A 22185-nucleotide genomic window follows, 5' to 3' on the forward strand; every position below is an offset into this window, starting at 1 on the left:
TATTACTAAAATTTAAAATTATTCCTTAATTTTTAATTTTTGTGGTTACATAATAGGTATATATATTTATGGAGTACACAAGATGTTTTGATACAGGCATGCAATATGAAATAAACACATCATGAAAAATGGGTTATCCATCCCCTTAAGCATTTATCCATTGAGTTGCAAACAATCCAATGACACAGTTTTAGATATTTTAAAATACATAGTTATTATTGACTATAGTCACCCTGTTGTGCTATCAAATAGTATGTTTTGTTCATTCTTTCCAACTATGTTTTGCACCCCTGAACCATCCCCAAGTCCCCAACAGCCCTCCACTACCCTTCACAGCCTCTGGTAATCATCCTTCTACCTTTCTATGTCCATGTGTTCAATTGTTTTGAATTTTAGATCTCATAAATGAGAACATGCAATGTTTATCTTCCTGTGCCTCGCTTATTTCACTTAACATATGATCTCCACTTGCATCTATGTTGTTGCAAACGACAGGATCTCATTCTTTTTTGTGGTTGAATTGTACTCTGTTGAGTATTCGTACTACATTTTCTTTATCCATTTATCTGTTGATGCACAGGTTGCTTCCAAGTCTGAGCTATTGTAAATAGTGCTGGAACAAGCACAGGAATGCAGATATGTCTTTGACATACTGATTTCCTTTCTTTTAGGTACATACCTAGCAGTGGATTTTCTGGATCACATGGTATAACTCACTTTTTAATTCTTTTTGAGGAACCTTTAAACTGTTCCACATAGTGGTGGTACTAATGTACATTCCCAGCAACAACGTACAAGGGTACTCTCTTCTCCGCATTCGTGCCAACATTTGTTGCTGCCTGTCTTTAGGATAAAACTCATTTTAACTGAGGTGAGGGAAACTATTTCTTGTTAGCACTAAGTGATCTACAAGAAATCAACACTAAAGACACAGAGAGATTAAGAATAAAGAATGAAGAATTATATAACATGCTAATGCAATCAAAAGAAAGTTGGAGTAGCTATATTAATTTTAGACAAAGAATACTTCAAAGCAAAGAAAATTATCAGGAATAAAAGGGTTATTACAAAATGATAAAAGGGTCAGTTTTCCAAGAAGATATAACAAACTTTAATATGTATGTGCCAAACAACAGAGTGCCAAAAGAGATGAGGAAAAAAAATAATAGAATTGCAAAGAGAAATAGAAGAATCCACTGTTATACCTGAGCAATTTAACACCTCTAGAGTAATTTGTCAATTACTAATTAACATCTATAGAACGCTTATTACCACAAAAGCAGAATACACATTCTTCTCTAGTTACATGGAGTATTAACCAAAATAGACCACATTCTGGACCACAAAATACATCTTAACAATTGAAAATAATAAAAAACATACAAAATATGCTCTGAGGCCACAATAAAATTAAACTAGAAATCAGTAACAGAAAGACGGCTGGAAAAATCCCCAAATACACATAGATTAAACAGCACACTTCTGAATACACGTGGGACAAAGAAGAAGTAACAAGAGAATTTTTAAAAATTTCAAACAAATTGAAAGTAAAAATATGACTCAAAATTTATGAGATACAGCAAAAGCAATGCTTAGAGAAAAATGTATAACATTGCATTTAGAGAAACAAAAAGAAATCTGAAATCAGGAATCTAAGCTTGCATCTTAGGAAACTGGGAAAAGAGGAGCAAATTAAACCTAATGTGAACAGAAGAAAAGAAAGATTACAGAAATAATCAATGAATTTGAAATTGGAAAATTGAGAGAAAACATCAATGGCACCAAAAGCTGGTTTTTTGGGGGAAAACATCAATAAAATTTATAGGCCTTTAGCTAGGATAAGGAAAGAGAGAGAACGCAAGAGAGGAGAGAGAGAGAGAGACAGAGAGAAAAAAAAAACCTTACTAATATCAGAAGTGAAACAGGAAGCGTTACTACCAATATCAATGGACATTAAAATCCTAATAAAATATTATTAACAACTCTAAGGCCACAAATTTGATAGTCTAGATGAAATGGATCAATTTCTTCAAAGACACAAGCTATCCAAACTCATAGACAATCTGAATGGGCCCATATCTATCAAAAACTTAAGTCAGTAATTTATAACCCACAAAATAGAAAGCACGAGGTCCATATGGCTTCACTTATGAATTCTACCGAACTTTTAAGAAAGAAATATCAATTTTCTACAATCTCTTTCAGAAATTAGATGCATAGAGAATGTTTCATAACTCATTCTACTAGGTCAGCATTATCTTAATACCAAAATCAGAGAAAGGCACAACAAGAAAAGAAAATTACTGACCAACATTTCTCATGAGCATAGATAGATGCAAAAATCCTCAAAAAGTTTGAAAATCAAATATAAGAATGCATACAAAGCATTATAATTCATGATTAAGTGGATTTATTCCAGATATGCAAGGCAGGTTCACCGTTTAAAAATCAGTTAATGTCATCCATTGCATCAACAGGAAAAAGGAGAAAAATCATGTGATTATATCAACGGATGAAGAAAACTCACTTGACAAAATCCAATACCTATTCAAGATAAGAAGTGTTAGCAAACTAAGAATAGAGGGGAACTTCCTTAACTTCATAATGAATATTTTCAAAACTCCTATAGCTAGCATTGTACTTAATGATCAGAAAGATCAGGAACAAGCTGAGAATGTCCACTCTGAATAGCACTGAGAGTTTCAAAAAAGATTAATTTTGACTTGTGTTCTCCTTCGTCAAGATTTAGGAATGTAGGTTAAAAATGATTTCGGTTGTCCAGGATCTCACAGGGCTGACCTAGCAATTACACATGTTAATAGATACAAAATAATAATAGTTGTAAGAATTCATGAGCTGGAAAGTATCTTCAAATGGTGAGAAATTGGAAAGTAGACTGCACTATTAGGGAATGTTAACTAAGAAGTGTTTCTTTTTGTAGATGACGAGTAAATTTTTATACAACTTAAAGCAATTTATATCAAAGCTACTCATTTTCATTTGTTTCAGAATACATTTTTGCTTTCAGATTTTTCTAAATAAAACACAGTAACTTAGAAAAACATTAGTAATTGTCTTTTTCAATAACACTTTGCCAGAGTCATGGGGATGGATAGACCTTTAAAGCAATCTGAGCTGTGTTCATGCTCTGGCATGCTACAGTGGACACCGTGCAATAAAAGCCAAAACCTCTTAATGTACTTCAGACTAACACACTGACAAGCAGCAAATTATGATGGTCAAAAGGAATTGTTATTCTGACCCTAAAATTGCAATGACAGGAACATTGAAACTGGAGCAAAAAACAAAACAAAACAAAACACACAAACCAACTTTTTGGTGAACAGATTGTGTGATCCATAGTTTTAAAGCAAAAATTGCACTCCTCAATAAAAAGGTAATTCATAACTTTGTGTTAACTTGTCTTTTTATTTTTCTAGTGATGATTGATATTTTAAAAGGCATGAAAGCAATGCAAACTCCTAAAGTCAGCTTTAGCAAGCATATTTTAAGTCCTCTATTGTTTTCCTGTGGGATGCTGCTAGTGAATAAAACACACAGATGTACATTCATGCATACACACACACACACACAGTCAAGCTCCTGTAAAGGCGACCTTGTCTTTAAAGTTAAGAGCTTGCTTTCTTAGGAAAGGTTTTGCATGCTTATGCAAAGATTTCTTTTATGTTGTCTATGTTTATCTTTGTGCTCATCAGGAGTCTTCTTAAAACAGGTTTTATTCTAGGAAACTATATGAAAGTTTAATACCTCCATATGATACCTTAAATATTTTATATTTATTTATATATATATATATATTTTATATATATATGTAAGAGAATCCCAAAATTTTCCTCCCTTCTTCTCTCTCTGTATTCTTTTTTCTAAACTCTAGTCTCATTCGTTACTAATCACCTCTATGTCAAACTCCAAGCTCTGGGAGTTCACAGTCCAGTCAGCAGGTGAGACAAACACAAGCACAGTGCAAATGAGATTAGGGGAGTGAGAGGTAGGAAGCAAGGCGCCTGGGGGCTGGCATAGCTGGTTGAGCTTGCAGTGCCCAGAGAAGGATTCAAAGAGGAAGGCTTAGCTGAACAGATTCTTGAAGAAAGAGAATTTAGATGAAAAGTAGGCAAGAGAAGAAAATGGCGTTCCAGGTGAAGTGATTGGGCCAATTTACAGAGATGTGAAAAGCAGAGTCATTTGGGGGAATAGCAAAAAGTCTGATCTGAATGGAAGTGGAAATAGCAAATAGCAAATGAAGCAAGCTAGAAAACTAAAGCAAAGGTTAAAAAGAATGCTCTATCCTAGATTAAGGTGTTTCAGTTGAGATTTCATTTAGTAGTTAGTGATGAGGCACTTAGGGATTTAAGGCAAACATTTTAAGATTAGAGTAGCAATTTCTAAACGCAAATTTGTTCATCATTATTGTCTTTTTTATATTATTTTTCTTCTCATTCTACTTCTTTGCTCAGTTTTTGTCTAATCTGTATCTGTATTTTGCAAGACATTAGCTATTTTATACCCACAGTAGAGTTTTAAAACAAGGTGAAGCAAAAAATAATTACAATAAAAGATGGTAGAAATAATCAGACTTACAAAATCCTTGGAGTGCTCCTCCTAGCATTTGGGCATCCATTATGGGATTGAAATTGGGAGCTGGGAAGATGGTTCCTTGCACCTGGTGGGAAAATCAATGAGAAAGTGATTGTAATGATTCACATTAATGTTTCAACATTGTGGCTGGGCGCGATGACTCACACCTGTAATCCCTGCACTTTGGGAGGCAGAGGCAGGCGATCACCTGAGGTCAGGAGTTCAAGACCAACCTGGCCAACATGATGAAACCCAGTCTCTACTAAAAATGCAACAAATTAACTGGGAGTGGTGGCGCCTGTAATCCCAGCTACTCAGGAGGCAAAAAAAAAAAAAAAAAAAAATTCAACATTGTTTTCCAGACAAACGAAAATGAAAGTATATTCTGTATGTTTACATTACTACAAGACATACACACAAGGCCTGTTAAACAAATGCCTTACTTGTGTGTCAACTGCAGAGAGAAAATTTGGTTGAGTTCATTTTATCCGTTGGTCTCTACTACTATCTGTTGGCATCTATCATTCAAATAAGAGACCATGATACCAAAACCAATTGTAAAAAAATATAAGAATCAAATTAATAATATATATCTTCTTGACTAATAGTAAGGTTTTTTTAAGGAATGGAGCTTATTTTATAGAAACTGAAAAAGAGTACTGTATTGGTGGGATTAATTTCATTCATATGAATTAGAAATGGTACTTGCTACCACAGCGTTTTTCTATATAAGGGACCTTAAAATTATATTAGAAAAAAATAAAAATAATTGAATTTGGATTATGAGCTTCATAGAAATCCAGGTGATATAGATAAGGCAGAGATTATCTAGCCAAAGCTCGTGACTGCAAAGGTAAACATAAAAACTTGTAAACATAAAAACTTGACAGACATTCTATTTAAATTCTCTCTCTTGACAATCATAAAATGGTAGAACATTTAAAGCAGGCTTGTGATCCACATGGTGCATTATTTTAGAATGAACCTGCCAGGACTAGCCACCATACAATCACACTCAGCACAATACAGCTGTCAATCAAAATTTATTAAGAAGGGCAGCTCTCCCTGTTTATTGTCAGTATGCCCAGACACATTGGGGAATTTATGCCTTCCCACAGCAAATGAGTCTTCCAGGCCCTGAGATGAACTCAGACATTCCTATTAATTAAGTTAATTAACTAATGAGAACAAGACTAGACCATAATTTCGAGCTAAATGAATATACATATACTGATACCAAAGTATTTGTAAAAGGAATTTGAAGGACTAAGAACTCAAAACTAAGAATTGAATTCAGTTTGGATTCTACCTCACTGATATTAATAAATATGAAGTTGTCTATTTGAAGTAGACCAAAAAACATGATTGTGATATGTCTATATTTCCATTCTTAGAAGTACAAATTAGTGGAATTCTTATTCTGTGAATTATGCAGATTCTTTCAATCATTATACTTATCGTGTTTAATGTTTTGCATCAGGAAAACAAAACAGAAATACACATATCAGACAGACTCATAAGAATTACCCTGGAGAAGAAGATGTGGGGGAAAGAGCTGGTCCTAGATGAGAGGGTGTAAATTTCCCCCAACCACATGTATGAATGAATAAGTGATCTGGGAAGTCAGACTGCAGCGTTTCCACAGCTGATTGTATATGAGTTGCAAAAGATAGTTGGAGGTGGCACCCACAAGGTTACTAAGTAAAAGAGTGATACAATTTGATTTGAGTTCCAGTGGTAACACTTTATAACAATGCAAAGAATGAAACAAAAAGAAGCAATACAAGTTGCAAGAGTGGCTAACTTAGAATTCCAGTTGAGCTATAATGTAAACCTGAACTGAGGCAAATAGCATGTTTTCAATAAATACAGATTTCTTGGTTAACTAACTGTAATTTAACCTACTAATTTTTTTTGAGACACATTTTTAACTTAACCTAATAATGGCAGTTTACTATGAAAAGTTACCTTGAACAGTCAGAGACTGTTTTAGGAGTTTTCCAGAATTTATACCTTTCGAACAATGCCCTTTTTATATGCATGATTTTTTTTTTTTATTCTGGCCTTAGAGTAAATTGGAAATTTTGAAAAAATGTACATTTTTCAATGTGACAGTGAGAAATAATGTGTATCTGTATGCATTAAGATTTTTTCATTTCTTTGAAAATGGTCAGATTTAGAAATAGTATATATAACTTGTCTAAGGCAAAATAAATTATAATCCCTGTCATCTCTATTTAAGTTTTACCACAAGGTAATCAAAATATAATATTTGCTTCTAGTTACATATGAATTTGGGTTTTGAAAAAGGAATAAAGAATGTGCTCCTTTTAGAAGACAGAATAAACAGCCACATAAACTTACTATACAGAAGAGTATGAGTAATTTGTATGTTTAAAATTTGGTTCTAGAAACTATCTTTCCACCTCCATGAATATATTAAATGACAGAAAAATTTCAAATTTATTATTTCCTGAGACTCAGTACAGACTGGAAAAAAAAAAAAAAACACTTGTTTTGCACATGAAGTTGATAAAAATATTTTTACTATCTCATATCAATAGGTACATCAACATATGGATCATATTTCACTTATAGCCAATTAGGTGGCCAGGATTCATAAAACCACATCCCTCCAGCTCCAACATCCCTAGGCTTTCCACATTTGAATACTTTTTCTCATGTGGCTTTTGAGTCACATGCACCTTGACAATCTGAGTGCCTCAAGACTTTTTGAGTTTGAAATGTCAGCTAGGCAAAGTGACAGTTTGACTAACAAGACACATGCTAGAGTGTGGGTTTCAATGGATAATTCTGTGTGTTTGAAGTAGCTTAATTTTAGTGCAGTTGATACTAGATCTCTAGTTAATTAAAGACTTTAAGAGTCCTAAGAGGAAATTGTACAGGAATCTTAGGATTTCCTTTCATGGGGCATTTACCCTGAACATGGCATCGACTTAGCTTTGGAGCATTGCTCCTTGGGATTTTACTTTGGACAGAACTAAATGCTCTAAACTCTCCTAAAGGTCTTCAGCCATTTATCACCCTCTGCCTCATGTCTCCCAGGAGTTCTTCCAAAGTGGTTTCAATGGCTTTAAACACAGCCAACACTAAAGGGTGGATTACTGAACACATTGTTTCTCTTCCTTACCCTTCCACAGCTAATGAGCCCTTCAGTCCCATTCCCTCATTCCTAGCCTTACAATACTTTTCATGTAATTTGCCTTCTTTTAATTTCTGTTACTACTACTTAATACAGACCTTTGCCAATTTTTCTTTCATTTTTATTTCTTTCTTTTTATATCTGATAAGCTGCCAAGTAGATTCTATTTGTCTACCAAAATGATCCTTCTAAAAGATCAAATATTATTTGCCTTTCCATGCTTAAAATCTTTAATGCCCAAAACAATGCTTCTCAATATTTGTTTTGTACTCTGGCCCACGTGATACATGGTTTTCAGAAGAAAGAAACATCCTTGGGAGCATCTAGGCTTATGAACATGTCCCAGTACGCTATAGCTTTAAGTACATTCCATTCTTGCCCACTCAAGAAAGTATATTGCCATCCAACTGAGTGACAGTATCATATAAGCAATGTAGGAATCACATAGGATAGAAAAAGTCAAACTTTGGTTCTTCAGAGTTAAACATTTTCAATGCATATGCCATAACATATTCCTGTGACTCAGAATAGATGACTCATGGGATTCACTTCAAATATTTTAACAGAGTATACAACATGCTTCATGACCTGATTCTTTACTCCCTGGATAGTTTCATATTTTATTTTCTCTCTCCTGAGCCCCTCTGTTCCCACACCGTGACTCACAGTCACACACTCCAGCTAAAAGGAACTTCTGTGTCATTGTTCATTGTGTTCCATCCGTGTGAATATTTCCTCCCCAACTCCCATCTCTTGATTTCACCTTATGATCATGGCGAACGTCTATACAAGATGTTATCTTTCAAGCTTTGGATCCAGAGTCATCTTGTACATGGAGCCATTCATGATGCCTGTAGTAGAACTGTCCACTCCCATCCTGGTGCCCTCTCTTTTATCCTGGGCATGGAACTGTAGCACGCGCTACTAGAGCATCAATTGCACTTCAGCAGAAATTTTCCATTTCTAATTCTACTGGCTTTCTGAGAATAACGGTCCTTTAGCAAGGCTTCCTCAGTTTTCTTGAGAGTAAACCTGAAGGTGAGTGGCTGTGCAAATATGGAGATAGAACTGTTCTTGCAAGTAAATGAAGAAGAATTTGGATCTTCAGGAAATAATTTGGGAAGATACCTAACAAGGAACAAGAATGGAAAATGAGGCAAAATTCCTCTCTGTGACCTCCCTTATTAGTAACAACTTTTCATTAACATTTGTTAAAAGGTTGTTATAAGTGATTTTTTAAAATAGAAGTTGGGGAAAAGAATGAGTTATTTGGGTTCATCTGGGTGAAAAAAAAAATAACATGCTGACAAAGTCTCTCTTCGGTTTAAACTTTAGTTAGTCAAACTTTAGTTGGGCACCTTTGAATCCTGTTCCCAACTAGACATCTACACTTGGGGGTCTCTGTTAGTCTTGGCGTCACTCAATTGTAATGAGAATCTTGCTAAGTCGGTTTAAAGAAAATGTCCCAACTGTGATATCTGATGAACCTCAATGTCTGATCAAATTCCTCATCCCCCAAGTGATGGCTGGTCACTCTGGCCTGCCTTCAGCAAGATTCCTGTTAGGTATGTTAAACCAGAATCAACCTTCTACTTTTGATGCTTAATCTCAGTAATTTTTCATTCCAGACTGCCTCCCTTGAATATAAATCCCCACTTATCCATGATATATTTGGAATTGAGCTCAGTTCTATTCAATTACTGAAGTCTCTTTTCCCCTATTGCAATAGTTCCTAAATAAAGCCTTTTTTTTTTTTTTTTTTTTTTTTTTTTTTTTTTTTACCATTTTAACTGCTACTCAGCTCTGGTTTCTTCAACAATGCACAGCTATAGAGCTCACACAGCGAAAGAATCAAGGCAGCATAAGATGCTAGGAGTCCGAAGAAATCTGGGAAGGCTTTGGACTCCACATTGCATACTCAGGGTATTTGAGCAATCTTATGTGTAGAACCCCATAAAAACCTACATGGTTTCCTGCTTATTCTAGACCGTAAGCTCTCAAGACCATAGATTTTGTGCAGTGTAATTTTATTAATAGTACTGTATTTGATTTGAAATAATTTCTGATTTCGCCTTTTCAAAGTTTTCAATAGACTGGAAGAATTTTGATTACACAAATTCCTTCACAAAATTAAGTTGAAATGAAGCTAAGTATGTGATATGATTTGAATATGTGTCCCCTCCAAATCTCCTGTTGAAATGTGTCTCCAGTGTTGGAGGTGGGGCCTAATGGGAGGCGTTGGGGTCACAGGGGCAGATCCCTCATGGCTTGATGCTGTCCTCACAACCTCTTTTCCTTATAAATTACTCAGTCTCAGGTATTTCTTTAAAGCAATGTAAGAATGGCCTAATACAATATGATATATTGACCTCAGTTCTAGGGATTGCCTCAGTAGTTGTAATTCACACAAGTGGAATTTAGTTCTATAGTACATAGTATTATATTGGGCTTAAAATGTATGTGCAAATTTCAAGGTAAATTACTTTCTAGACAATCCAGTAAGAGGTAACTATTTTTTGATCACCTGATCTCAGTCAGAAACTTCCTCTCCATCCTCTTATTACCCTTATATTTCTAATGAGATTAGGAGGTTTAGAAACAATATCAAAACACCACGGATCTGAAGAGACTTCAATGGATATGGATTTGAGAGAATGAGTCTCATTCACAGAAGGTCAAAATGGAGAATTAAAACGCTGAAAAACTGGCCTGGCACGGTGGCTCATGCCGGTAATCCCAGCACTTTGGGAGGCCAGGTGGGTGGATCCAAGGTCAGGAGCTCAAGACATGCCCGGCCAAGACGGTGAAACCCCATCTCTACGAAAAATACCAAAAGTAGCAGGGCGTGGTGGTGGGCGCCTGTAGTCCCAGCTACTCGGGAGGCTGAGGCAGAGAACTGCTTGAACCCGGGAGGTGGAGGTTGCAGTGAGTGGAGATTGCACCACTGCACTCCAGCCTGGGAGACAGAGCAAGACTCCTTCTCAGAAAAACAAAAACAAAACAAACAAAAAAGCTGAAATACTAAAGGGAATGTTTCCCTGTGAAAAGAACATGTTCAATGAAAAAAAATTGAGGGTATATGGGAAATAAATATTTTTAGTGTATACTATAACATATGAAAACATGATTTTTAATATTCTAAAACAATGAAACTTGAATCTTTGTTGAATAAGAACAGACTACTCTCAATTTTTAACTCTAAGCATTTAATTATTTGATAATGCTTTTAATCAAATTTTTGAGATTAACTGATATTATTAAAAGAGAATTAAACTATTCACGTTGAAAGTTATGTGCATTTTGATTAAAATTGTAGCCCACACTTATTGTAATTTTATAGAATTTAACTTTCCTAGATTCAAATAACTAAATGTCATGTTACTTTTTGAAGAAGGTTAAATGGCTAACATGTGTAATATAGTTTTCCTGTTGTAAATTAAATGCATATACACAATGGATTCAAGGAAGATGATACATTGTATCACAAAAGCCTAACAAAATTCCATGGAATTTGAAGAAAAATGACTAATCTTCAAGTGAAAAATAGAAAACAGTTAATGTCTTGTTAGAATGTGTGTGTGTGGTTTTTTTTGGTGTGTGTAAAAGACATGTGTTTACTCAAAGAATGTAAACAATGAAGAAAACTACAAACAATTTTAAAAACCCTCAGTATTACTACTCAGAATTAAAAATTATAAGCATCAAATGAAAACATGATTAGGAGAGTAAACATTTTTAAAAGATAAAATGGCTTTTTAAAAACTTTTATATTAAAGAAACAGAAATACACTGAATGAAGTGCCAAAAACTTAGGCAGACAGCTAAATGATATTTTCCTTATGGGCCAAAGTAGCTGTGTCCTAGATCTGGATATAAAGCAAGAAATACCTTTTACTAAATGCAATTTGGGATAAATACTACTTAGATTAAATGAAAAAAAATCTAATGAAGTGATATTGAAAAAATGTACTGATTTGTAACAAATCCACCATAAGCACTATTAGTACTGACATTTTAAAGTGTCACTTTCAGGTTAAGAGAAGAGATAAAAACATTAAGTCATTATATTTTATAAACAATTTTTCAATTTTAGATGGATTCAAATACAAACATTATGTAAAAGATGAGGATATTGATACTTTCACATTGCTTTCTAATTTCCCTCTTCTCCTTGTTAATATTTTAGGTAGTTTATTAACATTATGATGTCATCAAAATTTATTACGTGTACATTCTGTACCATTATCAAAATGACCACAATTGTCCAACAATATTCCAATAAATTTCTAGAAATATATTAATAAAGTTAAGTCTTATAACCAGTTATTTACCCAGGCTTTTTTGTTCCTGAAGTGTTAATATTTTCTTAAATGAATTTTGCCAACAAGTATTTTTCCCCCAAGATGTGCTTATGAGTGATGTTTTACTTGAGGTGAAAATTTGACGCTTGATTAGATTGCAACAGGTGGAAAGACATTGCTTGGAAATTTTATATTTCTAGGAAACCAGCTTTAAATAAAAATTATTTAACAAGTTTTCACATCTGGTAATATTTCTAGGTTCGAGGCTTCCTATTTTGACTTTTTTCCAATGAGTTTCACATTTATGAAGTTCATAATATATTTCAATGTTCCAGTAAAACCCCGTCTCCATTAGTGTTTTCTGGTCACCAAACTTATAAATAATCTCTCATGAGTTGCTATAATAGCTGCCATTTACAGAGTGTTAAGTATTGCAAAGCTCTATTTCTCGGTATTGTATTTCATCCTTAAAGCTACCCTATGCTATTACAGCTATATTATTCCCCATTTTGTAAATGAAAAAAGTGAGACACAGCAAAGGTAAGGAACTTACTGTGGCAATACAGCTACCGAGTGGCAAAGAAGAGGCTTGAATCCGAATTTATCTGGTGCTGAGCCAAAAAACTTAAAATCCTCTCCTAATTTCTTGTACCAGTTCATCTGGTGTGTATATACTTATTTTCCAGTGCTATCTTATCACGGAAATAATTTGTTTGGGGGACGCAACCAAATTTCATGCACCCCATAATTAGAAATCATGCTTTGTGCAGTACTTTCTATTTCTCAAAGTTCAAGGCCTCGCACTTTGGCTGGGCTTGTAACTAATCAATTGTTTGCCGTGTATAACAATATTTCAAAATATCTCATATATTAACCAAAGAGATACATATTAATATGGTTCTAAACTTTTTGAAACATATACAGCTGAACTGCAAAGCTCAGTCTAAGCTATTAAATCCAGGTACCTATAAATCATGTAGCATAAACATGGTCCCATTGTATGGTGGCTGCTTTGGAAGAACTCAGAACTCAATTGAAAATCAACAATTCTGTGATTCTATGACAATTGCTTGCTTCGCTCCACCTGTATATGAGAAGGTGTGCTAAATGCAAATCAGCCTTATGAGTCAAGGACATCTGCAATCATTTTGGTAATTCCTAGTTTGCTATCATGGCCTATTTCCAATTATGTGGATGTGTAATGTACATTTTTCTGACTCCTCTTAACGAGGTTATCTCTATGAGGTTCCACCTCATTTCCTGAGATAGTTTTATGGGCTGACACTATTAGTTCCTTTTTCACTATGTCATATTATTTCCAGCCTTATTTCCTCATCACAAATCGAAATAGTAGTAAATGCTTAGAACTAAGAAGAGAACAAGATTTTTTTTTTTTTTTTTTTTTTCTTTTTTTTTTTTTTGAGACGGAGTCTCACGCTGTTGCCCAGGCTGGAGTGCAGTGGCGCGATCTCGGCTCACTGCAAGCTCCGCCTCCCGGGTTCACGCCATTCTCCTGCCTCAGCCTCCTGAGTAGCTGGGACTACAGGCGCCCGCCACCGCGCCCGGCTAATTTTTTGTATTTTTAGTAGAGACGGGGTTTCACAGTGGTCTCGATCTCCTGACCTTGTGATCCGCCCGCCTCGGCCTCCCAAAGTGCTGGGATTACAGGCTTGAGCCACCGCGCCCGGCCGAGAACAAGACTTATGAGATAGAATCTTACACATTGTGGGAGAAAAGTATGTATCAAGGGACACTAAATAAAAATCATGTAGTTAATGAGTAAATATAAAAACAAGCACAGATATGAAATATTTTCAGCTAGTTTTTATCATCTTTGATTATTTGCACAAATATTGTTCTCTGTTAGCCAGACACTTTAGAATTAGTTATAAATTAATACAAAAATGCAGAAAAACATGATTAATAATTTTTGCTTCTTGATATTCTTTCTTTCTCCAAGTAAAACATAGGATATACCATGAAGGTGTTTTTACACATTTCAGCAACATTTGCAGAATTGTTTTCTTCTTGGTTAAAAAAATATATATACACACACATTTTTTAAAAGCAAATCTCTAGAAGTCTGCTTCCCCATCATGAAATGTCTCTGAAGGAGAAATCCTCTAGAGTACAGATTATATTTTCTAAGGAGAGTACACCCTTTTTGAGCAAAATACCAGTCAGGTTCTCTATAGTTTGGGTACCAACTCCCCATTCGTTACTAGAGCTCATTACAGAAGACAGAACACTACTAGTGCCATTGTAGAATCCCTACTGCTCCGAGAGAGCAATCAGATTACAGTCACTTCTCAGGTTGTTCTGAAGAACTTTTCAGGAGCTGAGAGCACAGCATAAATCCAAGTGAGTGAGAACCTGCAGAATGACAATAGCTTCCTCCCTGAAATAGAAAATCCATGGCTGGGACATAGCTGGAACTGCTGGGACACTGATCATCACACAATATTCACCATACTCATTTCAGCTGAAAGAGGAAATGCTTATGTGTATATCTAATCTTTTGAAAGCTCAGTTCTTTGCTATCCCATGCTAATTAGGCCAAGAGCCTATTGTTTCCCCCCTTGTTTCTTTAGAGTTTTACAACAGTCCTCAATCCTTTCACACAGCAGGTCCTCTAGTAACGTCATTTTGATCCACATTATTTGGTTATAAATTGATGAGGGGGAAAAAAGAATCCCCGGCAGTGACAGTGTGGAGTTTGCATGTTTTCTTTATGTCTGTGTGGGTTTTCTCCGAGTGCCCCTGTATTCTCCCACATTCCACTGATGTGCACATTAGGTTCATCCGCTTGTCCCCATGGTCCCAGTGTCAGTAAGTGAGTGAGTGAGTGAGTGAATGAGTGAGTATTGTCTGAATGCACGCTGTGGTGGACAGGCATCCCGGCCAAGTCAGTTGCCGCCTTGTGCCTGAGCTGCTGGGATAGGCTCTGGCGCCACCCGTAATCCTGAACTGGAATAAGTTGGTAAACACTTATCTTGTTTTTACTAATCTTTCTTCAATGTATGTATAGCTCACATTTATTTCAATTTTGATATTGGAAGTCTTTGGTCTGTTTAGAACTTCGGTGATGTTTTTGTGATGAGAGATGTAGGGACGTAACTGTTGCGTGTATCAATTAGCCTGTGGGTAAAACTGATTTTGTTATACATTGTTTTCCTTAAAGGTGCAGATTCCAAGAACCTATCCACGACATTAGGTGAGGACTCACCGTACAATGGCAGAGCTCTACATGGGAGATTCAGTACCTATTCACAAAGAGTTGGTATATGCAGCTGGTAATACAAAGAGTGTTATAAGAAACAATTAAGTGATGTGATGTGTTCCTGCCAAAGATTAGACAAATTACAGCATATATTTATGTATTTAATCTTAAGGTTGTATTTTTAAAGGGAATCATTTTGGAGAACACACACTTTTTCCAATTGTTCAAATATCACTTTGGGATAAGTATTTCAGAATTGCTTTCAGAGATATTTGAATACTTCTTCTTATTAGTATTTTTGAGACAGGATGTTGTTCTGTTGCCCAGGCTGGAGTGCAGTGGTGCAATCATGGCTCACTGCATCCTCAACCAACCAGGCTCAAGTGATCTTCCCACCTCAGCCTCCTGAGTAGCTGGGACCACATGTGCCTGGCTGAGTACTTACTATTTTATGATGGATTTGATGTTTACAATTAGCCAAGGCTAAGACTAATGAGATACAGAGTAGTAAAGCTGTTAATAACACCACAGTGTGTGTGTGTGTGTCTCTGTGTGTAAAATTTGCTGATGATATTAGTGAAACTGGAGGAAATTTATAAAATTAAATGGAGAAATAATTGCTAGTAAATTTCATAGTATTTCATCACTTAGTGACTTTGATGAATCAAACTTCATTGTTAGGTCACAAAGAACATGGATTTAAAAAATGAGTGGATTTGGCTCAAACACATCCCCACTTCTGGAAAAAAGTTTGCCTTACTGAGCTCTGGTTGGTAGTCATCCTATATGAAAAATGACACCAGTTTATAATACCACCTTTATTCCATAATTGGATGTGTTTCTTAGTTATTAAAACACATTGCATATTAATTGGATTTCTTCCATAATAATAAATAAAATATGAAAAGTTAAAATGGTGCCTTTTTGCCTCTCTGATTCAGTAGCTTACTGAAAGTTCTAGTTATATTTTGGGGGGTGGGGAGATACCTGGAGATGCTCATTCTTTTATTTATTTATTTTATTTTGTTATTCTGGCTATAGAGGATGCCATAATAAACACCATACTTCTGTTATTCTTGAAGTAAATGGTCACCGGCCCATTACTGGCTCATGCAAAACAAAATTGGCTCAAAGGAATACTGCACATATAATTTACACAAAGATGCATAGATTCAGAAGAAGACAAATGGAATATAGTGATTTTGTCTAAAATCTCCAAGCTGGTCACATCTGTAGGCTCAGTCTTTGGGTTTTACTCGTGCTTGTCAATAGACTGTTTAATAGTGATTTCTTAGGTTCAAAAGCCAAATTATTTTTTTTCTGCACATGTTTTATCTATATGGATTATATTCCACCCAAAATTTGAGACCTAGCTCACACTCAAACTATATTATGTGAAGTCTTTACAGATTTTACCAAGTATTATTATTCTCTTTGCATCTCTATTACACATGGCCTTCCCTTATTTTTTTTTTTTTTTGCATTTGTCTTTGTCTCTAAATTTAAAACTTCTGGAGGGCAGGTACCTTTCTTTTTTTGCTTTTCAAAGCATCTAGGGCAGTGCCTTACATGTAATGTGAGCTCAGAGAATGTTCATAAAGTATAAAAAAATCCATGTACCACAGTGACATCTTCTGTTTACCTGGTGGTTTTAAAAATTCATTATTCATATAAGCAGGCTATGCTCTAGGCATCTACACCTGCATTTCCTTGGTAATCACCTCAGCAGTCTTGTGAGACTGATAATATTAATCTTATTTCACACACGAGAAGACTATGAGGCTGAGTAAGTTGTTTAAAGCCACACAGGTATTGACTCATGAAGCCAACATTCAAATCCAAATTTAACTTCGCGGTTAGTGCCCTTCCCATTATAGCTGTAATTTGTGTAAAATAAAATAACATACGCTATTAAGACTTTTTTTTCACTTATGTGAATAAAAACATTTCCATTTTCAAAGGACCCTACAAGTAAACACAAAATTCTAAAAGGATGAGCTCTTATTTTTATGTCAGTTCAAAAAGAAAGAAGAAAGAGGGGAGTGTGTGTGTGTGTGTGTGCGTGTGTGTGTGTGTCTGTGTGTGTATTGTAGGGAGGGATGGAAAGACGGTAAGACACTCAAAAAGAAATTCCCATTGTCTGCCTTGCTGAAATTTTTTACGAACAGAATGTCTAATATTTGATTTTAAGTTATTTGCACAACCACTGTGTAAACCCATCTGTGGTCATGAACTTTCTTTTTTTTTTTTTTTTTTTTTTTTTTTTTTTGAGACGGAGTCTCGCTCTGTCGCCCAGGCTGGAGTGCAGTGGCCGGATCTCAGCTCACTGCAAGCTCCGCCTCCCGGGTTCACGCCATTCTCCTGCCTCAGCCTCCTGAGTAGCTGGGACTACAGGCGCCCGCCACCTCGCCCGGCTAGTTTTTTGTATTTTTTTAGTAGAGACGGGGTTTCACCGTGTTAGCCAGGATGGTCTCGATCTCCTGACGTCGTGATCCGCCCGTCTCGGCCTCCCAAAGTGCTGGGATTACAGGCTTGAGCCACCGCGCCCGGCCATGAACTTTCAACAGAGGTTAGTTGGAATACATTTTAGTTGGTGGTATTTTGGGGGAGTGAAGCTATCAGGGTTTTCCCCATGATAGGGTTATTCAGCATCAAGAGGAAATCAGCCTAAATGCCCACCAGTGATAGACTGGATAAATAAAATGAGGTACAGAGGCTGGGCGTGGTGACTCATGTCTGAAATCCCAGCACTTTGGGAATCTGAGGCGGGTAGATTGCTTGAGCCCAGGAGTTCCAGACCAGCCAAAGCAGGCAACATGGCAAAACACTATCTCTATACAAAATTAGCTGGGCATGGTAGTATATGCTTGTGGTCCCAGTTACTTGGGAGGCTGAGATGGGAGGATTGCTTGAGCCCTGGAGGTGGAGGTTGTGGTGAGCTGAGATTGTATCATTGCACTCCAGCCTAGGCTACAAAGTAAGACCCTGTCTCAAAAAAAAAAAAAAAAAAAAAAAAAGGAAATGTGGTACATGTATACCATGGAATACTATGCAGCCATAAAAACAAACGAGACCATGTCCTCTGCAGGCACATGGTTGGAGCCTGAGGCCATTATCCTTAGCAAATTAACACAGGAACAGAAAACCAAATATCAGATGTTCTCACTTATAAGTGGAAGCTAAATGATAAGAACACATGGGCACATAGAGGGGGAACAGCACACACTGGATCTTTTCAGAGGGTGGATTTTGGGAGGAGGGAGATGATCAGGAAAAATAACTATTAGGTACAACAAACTTTCATGACACAAGTTTACCAATGTAACAAACCCTGCACTTAGATCCATGAAATTAAAATAAAAGTTTAAATCATTGCTTAAAAAAAAAAAAAAAAAAAAAAAAAAAAAAGAGGAGCAGTATGCATGTGTTTGCTGGATGGTCCTTAAACTAATTAGTCAAATAACATGAAAACATAGAGCTTCAAATGAGTAAGATAATTGTTAATCTTTATTTCCTGTGTTCTTCTAGCCTCAGGAAAAAATCTTTAGGGAGACAGTCACTGGAATAGAAATTCTGAGAACCTGATTTAAATCTTAAGGCTTACTTCAGCTTCTAGCAGTGTTATGATTGTAAAGAAAATATGAATATATTATCTAATCAATCTAAAATTTAATGAACTGATGGATAGTTCATTAGCACTAGTACAGTCAGTGACATTAAAACAGGCTTAGTAATATTATTTTTTCAAATTTTATGCCAAAGTATTATGGCCAAAAATCTTAAATTCTTTCCCTCATTTTTGTACCACTTAGTTTGGTGTGTGTACACATTATTGCAGTACTTTCAAATCATTGAAATAATTTGTTTGGGGGACAAAGCTCATTTTATGCCCCCATAATTAGGAATTATGCTTTGTGCAGTACTTTCTATTTCTCACAGTTCAAGGCCTAACACTTTGGCTGGGCTTATAACTAATCAATTGTTTGCAGTGTATAACAATATTTCAAAAATCTATTAACCAAAGATAAACATATTAATATAGTTCTAAACTTTTCGAAACAGATACAGTTGAATTGCAAAGCTCAGTGCAAGCTGTTAAATCCAGGTACCTATAAACCACGTAGCATAAACATGGTCCCATTGTATGGTGACTGCTTTAGAAAAACTCAGAACTCAATTGAAAATTAAAAATTCTGTGATTCTATGACAATTGATTGCTTCACTCTACCTGTATATGAGAGGGTGCGCTAAATGAAAATCAGCCTTATGAGTCATGGACATCTGCAATCGTTTGGATAATTCCTGGTGTGCTATCACAGCCAATTGCCAAGAAATTTGCTACATGACCAAATTTATGATAAATCAGTTGCCATACAGTCATTACAATTAAGTAGGTAGATGTCTGGAGTTAAAAAAGAGATAGAGGGGAACTGATTTCACTCACCCATCCTCTTACAATTAAGATCTAAGAGTATCTTCAACTAACATGCTTTTACTATTTTAAAAAACAATTTTCTAGGAAGATGTCATTGAAAATTACTTCAATAGAAGACTACTAAACTTAAAAGAGAGAGTATCATATGGCTAGTTACTATTCAAGGCTCAAGATATCCTATCTCCAATCCCTGAACCCTATCAATGTTGCCTTGTATGGAAAAAGGGAATTTGCAGATGTGTTTAATTAAGATTCTTGAGATTATCCTGGATTATCTGGGTGGGCCATAAATACCTTTCCAAATGTCTTGTCATAAGAGGGAGGCAGAGGAAGATTTGACTATAGAAGAAGGCAGCATGATAATGAAAGCAAGATGCTGTGTTACCAGATTTGAAGATGAAGGAAGGAAACACAGCCCAAGGAATGTAGGTGACCTTTAGAAGCTAGAAAAGTCAAGGACGCTGTTTCTTCCCTAGAGTCTCCAGAAGGAATCATCTCTGCTGCTACCTTAACTTTAGCTCAGTGAAATTGATTTCAAAATTTATGACCTCTAGAACTGTAAGTGAATAAATCTGTTATTTCAAGCCATTAAGTTTGTGCTGATTTGTTATAGTAGCAACAGGGAACTAATACATTTACTTTGAAAGCCAAGTATCTTATATGTCCACCAATCCTAAACTCTTATGCCACAAATTTGCCCAATCCTCATCGAGCCCTCTCGATTCCCATCAAAAGATTTTTAGGCCGGGCACAGTGGCTCATGCAGATCACGAGGTCAGGAGTTCAAGATCAGCCTGACCAACATGGTGAAATCCCATCTCTACTAAAAATACAAAAAATTAGCCAGGTGTGCTGGCAGGTGCCTATAATCCCAGCTACTTGGGAGGCTGAGGCAGGAGAATCACTTGAACCTGGGAGGCGGAGGTGGCAGTGAGCCAAGACCACACCACTGCACTCCAGCCTGGGTGACAGAGTGAGACTGTCTATAAAAAAAAAATATACACACACACACACACACACACACACACACACACACACACACCCGGAAGATAGCAGAGCAATGAAAGAAAAAACAAGAATAAATAAAACATAAATTTAAGTAATGAAAGAATCACATCCTTAAATTAAAAGAGATTACCTCATGTTGGAGAATGTTAATAAAAAAAAAAAACATGATTAACATTTGAAACATAATATTTAGACCTATTTAGGTTATTTACAAAAGAAATAACCAAACTGCCATTAGCATTCTCTTCTGCAAAATTAAATATGAGAAGGCATTTGATCAGCATTCCCAGAATCCAGAGGGAAAGGTTTCAAACTGAAATGAAAGTCGAATAAATGTAAAAAAGTAAAGGGAAGAAAAGTAGTTCAATATCACGAATAATAGTATTCATAGTAAGTAAGTGTTTAAAAGTCATAGTCAACACACTGAGTTTTCAATATATATCAAGAATAGTGCTAAATAATTTATATTACCCTGCGCTATGGTTTGAATGTGGTGTCTTTTCCAATATCTACAATAAAACCTAATTACCAAGTTGATGGAATCAGAAGATGGAGCCTCTGGGAGGTGATGAGGCCATAACGGCTCTGTCCTCATGAATGGGATTATGTACTTTCATACAAGGGCTTGATAAAACGAGTTCCTCCACCTTCTGTTACTTGAGAACACAGCATTTTTCCTTTAGAGAGGACACACGTTCAAGGCACCATTGTGGAAGCAGAGACTGGGCTCTCACCAGACCAAGGGAGATGAAAGCAGAGACTGGGCTCTCACCAGACCAAGGGAGATGAAAGCAGAGACTGGGCTCTCACCAGACCAAGGGAGATGAAAGCAGAGACTGGGCTCTCACCAGACCAAGGCAGATGAAAGCAGAGACTGGGCTCTCCCTAGACCAAGGCAGATGAAAGCAGAGACTGGGCTCTCCCCAGACCAAGGGAGATGAAAGCAGAGACTGGGCTCTCCCCAGACCAAGGGAGATGAAAGCAGAGACTGGGCTCTCCCCAGATCAAGTGAGATGAAAGCAGAGACTGGGCTCTCACCAGACCAAGTGAGAGCGGGTTGATCCTGAACTTTCCAGCCTCCAGAACTGTGAGAAAATAAATTCCTACTCTTTATAAATTACACAGTTTTAAATATTGTGTTATAGCAGCACACAATGAACTAAGACAGCATATTTCACTCTCAGGCATTAAGCCATCAAATATACAAGCAAATGGGATTGGTCCTATTACTAAAGTTGAAGAAATAGATTTAGAGAGACTGATTTCTTTCTTTTTTTCGATGGAGTCTCCCTCTGTCGCCCAGGCTGGACTACAGTGGCATGATCTTGGCTCACTGCAACCTTCGCCTCCCAAATTAAAGCGATTCTCCTGCTTCAGACTCCTGACTCGCTGGGACTACCGGCATGTAGCACCACACCTGGCTATATATTTTTTTTTTGGATTTTTAGTAGAGATGGAATTT

The 22185-nt window shown here is 36.2% G+C and overlaps 1 protein-coding gene across 4 annotated transcripts in view; it reads right to left on the reverse strand.

Moving 5' to 3' along the window:
* LOC105466763 (annexin A10) overlaps nt 1–21517 on the reverse strand; it is a 78906-nt gene extending 57389 nt beyond the window's left edge. Inside the window, exons 1-2 of one of the 4 annotated variants that reach the window (XM_071092853.1) lie at nt 21253–21517; nt 4600–4681 (exon numbers count right to left, since the gene is read on the reverse strand). In XM_071092853.1, coding sequence (XP_070948954.1) covers nt 4600–4681; nt 21253–21318 — 148 coding nt within the window. In that variant the 5' untranslated portion in view covers nt 21319–21517. Of the gene's footprint in view, nt 1–4599; nt 4682–8522; nt 8888–12613; nt 12813–21252 lie in introns of those variants that run through there. The other 3 variants (XM_071092849.1, XM_071092852.1, XM_071092850.1) reach the window with 3 other exon arrangements.
* Between the last annotated feature and the right edge of the window lie 668 nt (nt 21518–22185).

Source organism: Macaca nemestrina, chromosome 3 (genome assembly GCF_043159975.1).
Source record: "Macaca nemestrina isolate mMacNem1 chromosome 3, mMacNem.hap1, whole genome shotgun sequence".
In the NCBI taxonomy this organism is placed as follows: domain Eukaryota; kingdom Metazoa; phylum Chordata; class Mammalia; order Primates; family Cercopithecidae; genus Macaca; species Macaca nemestrina.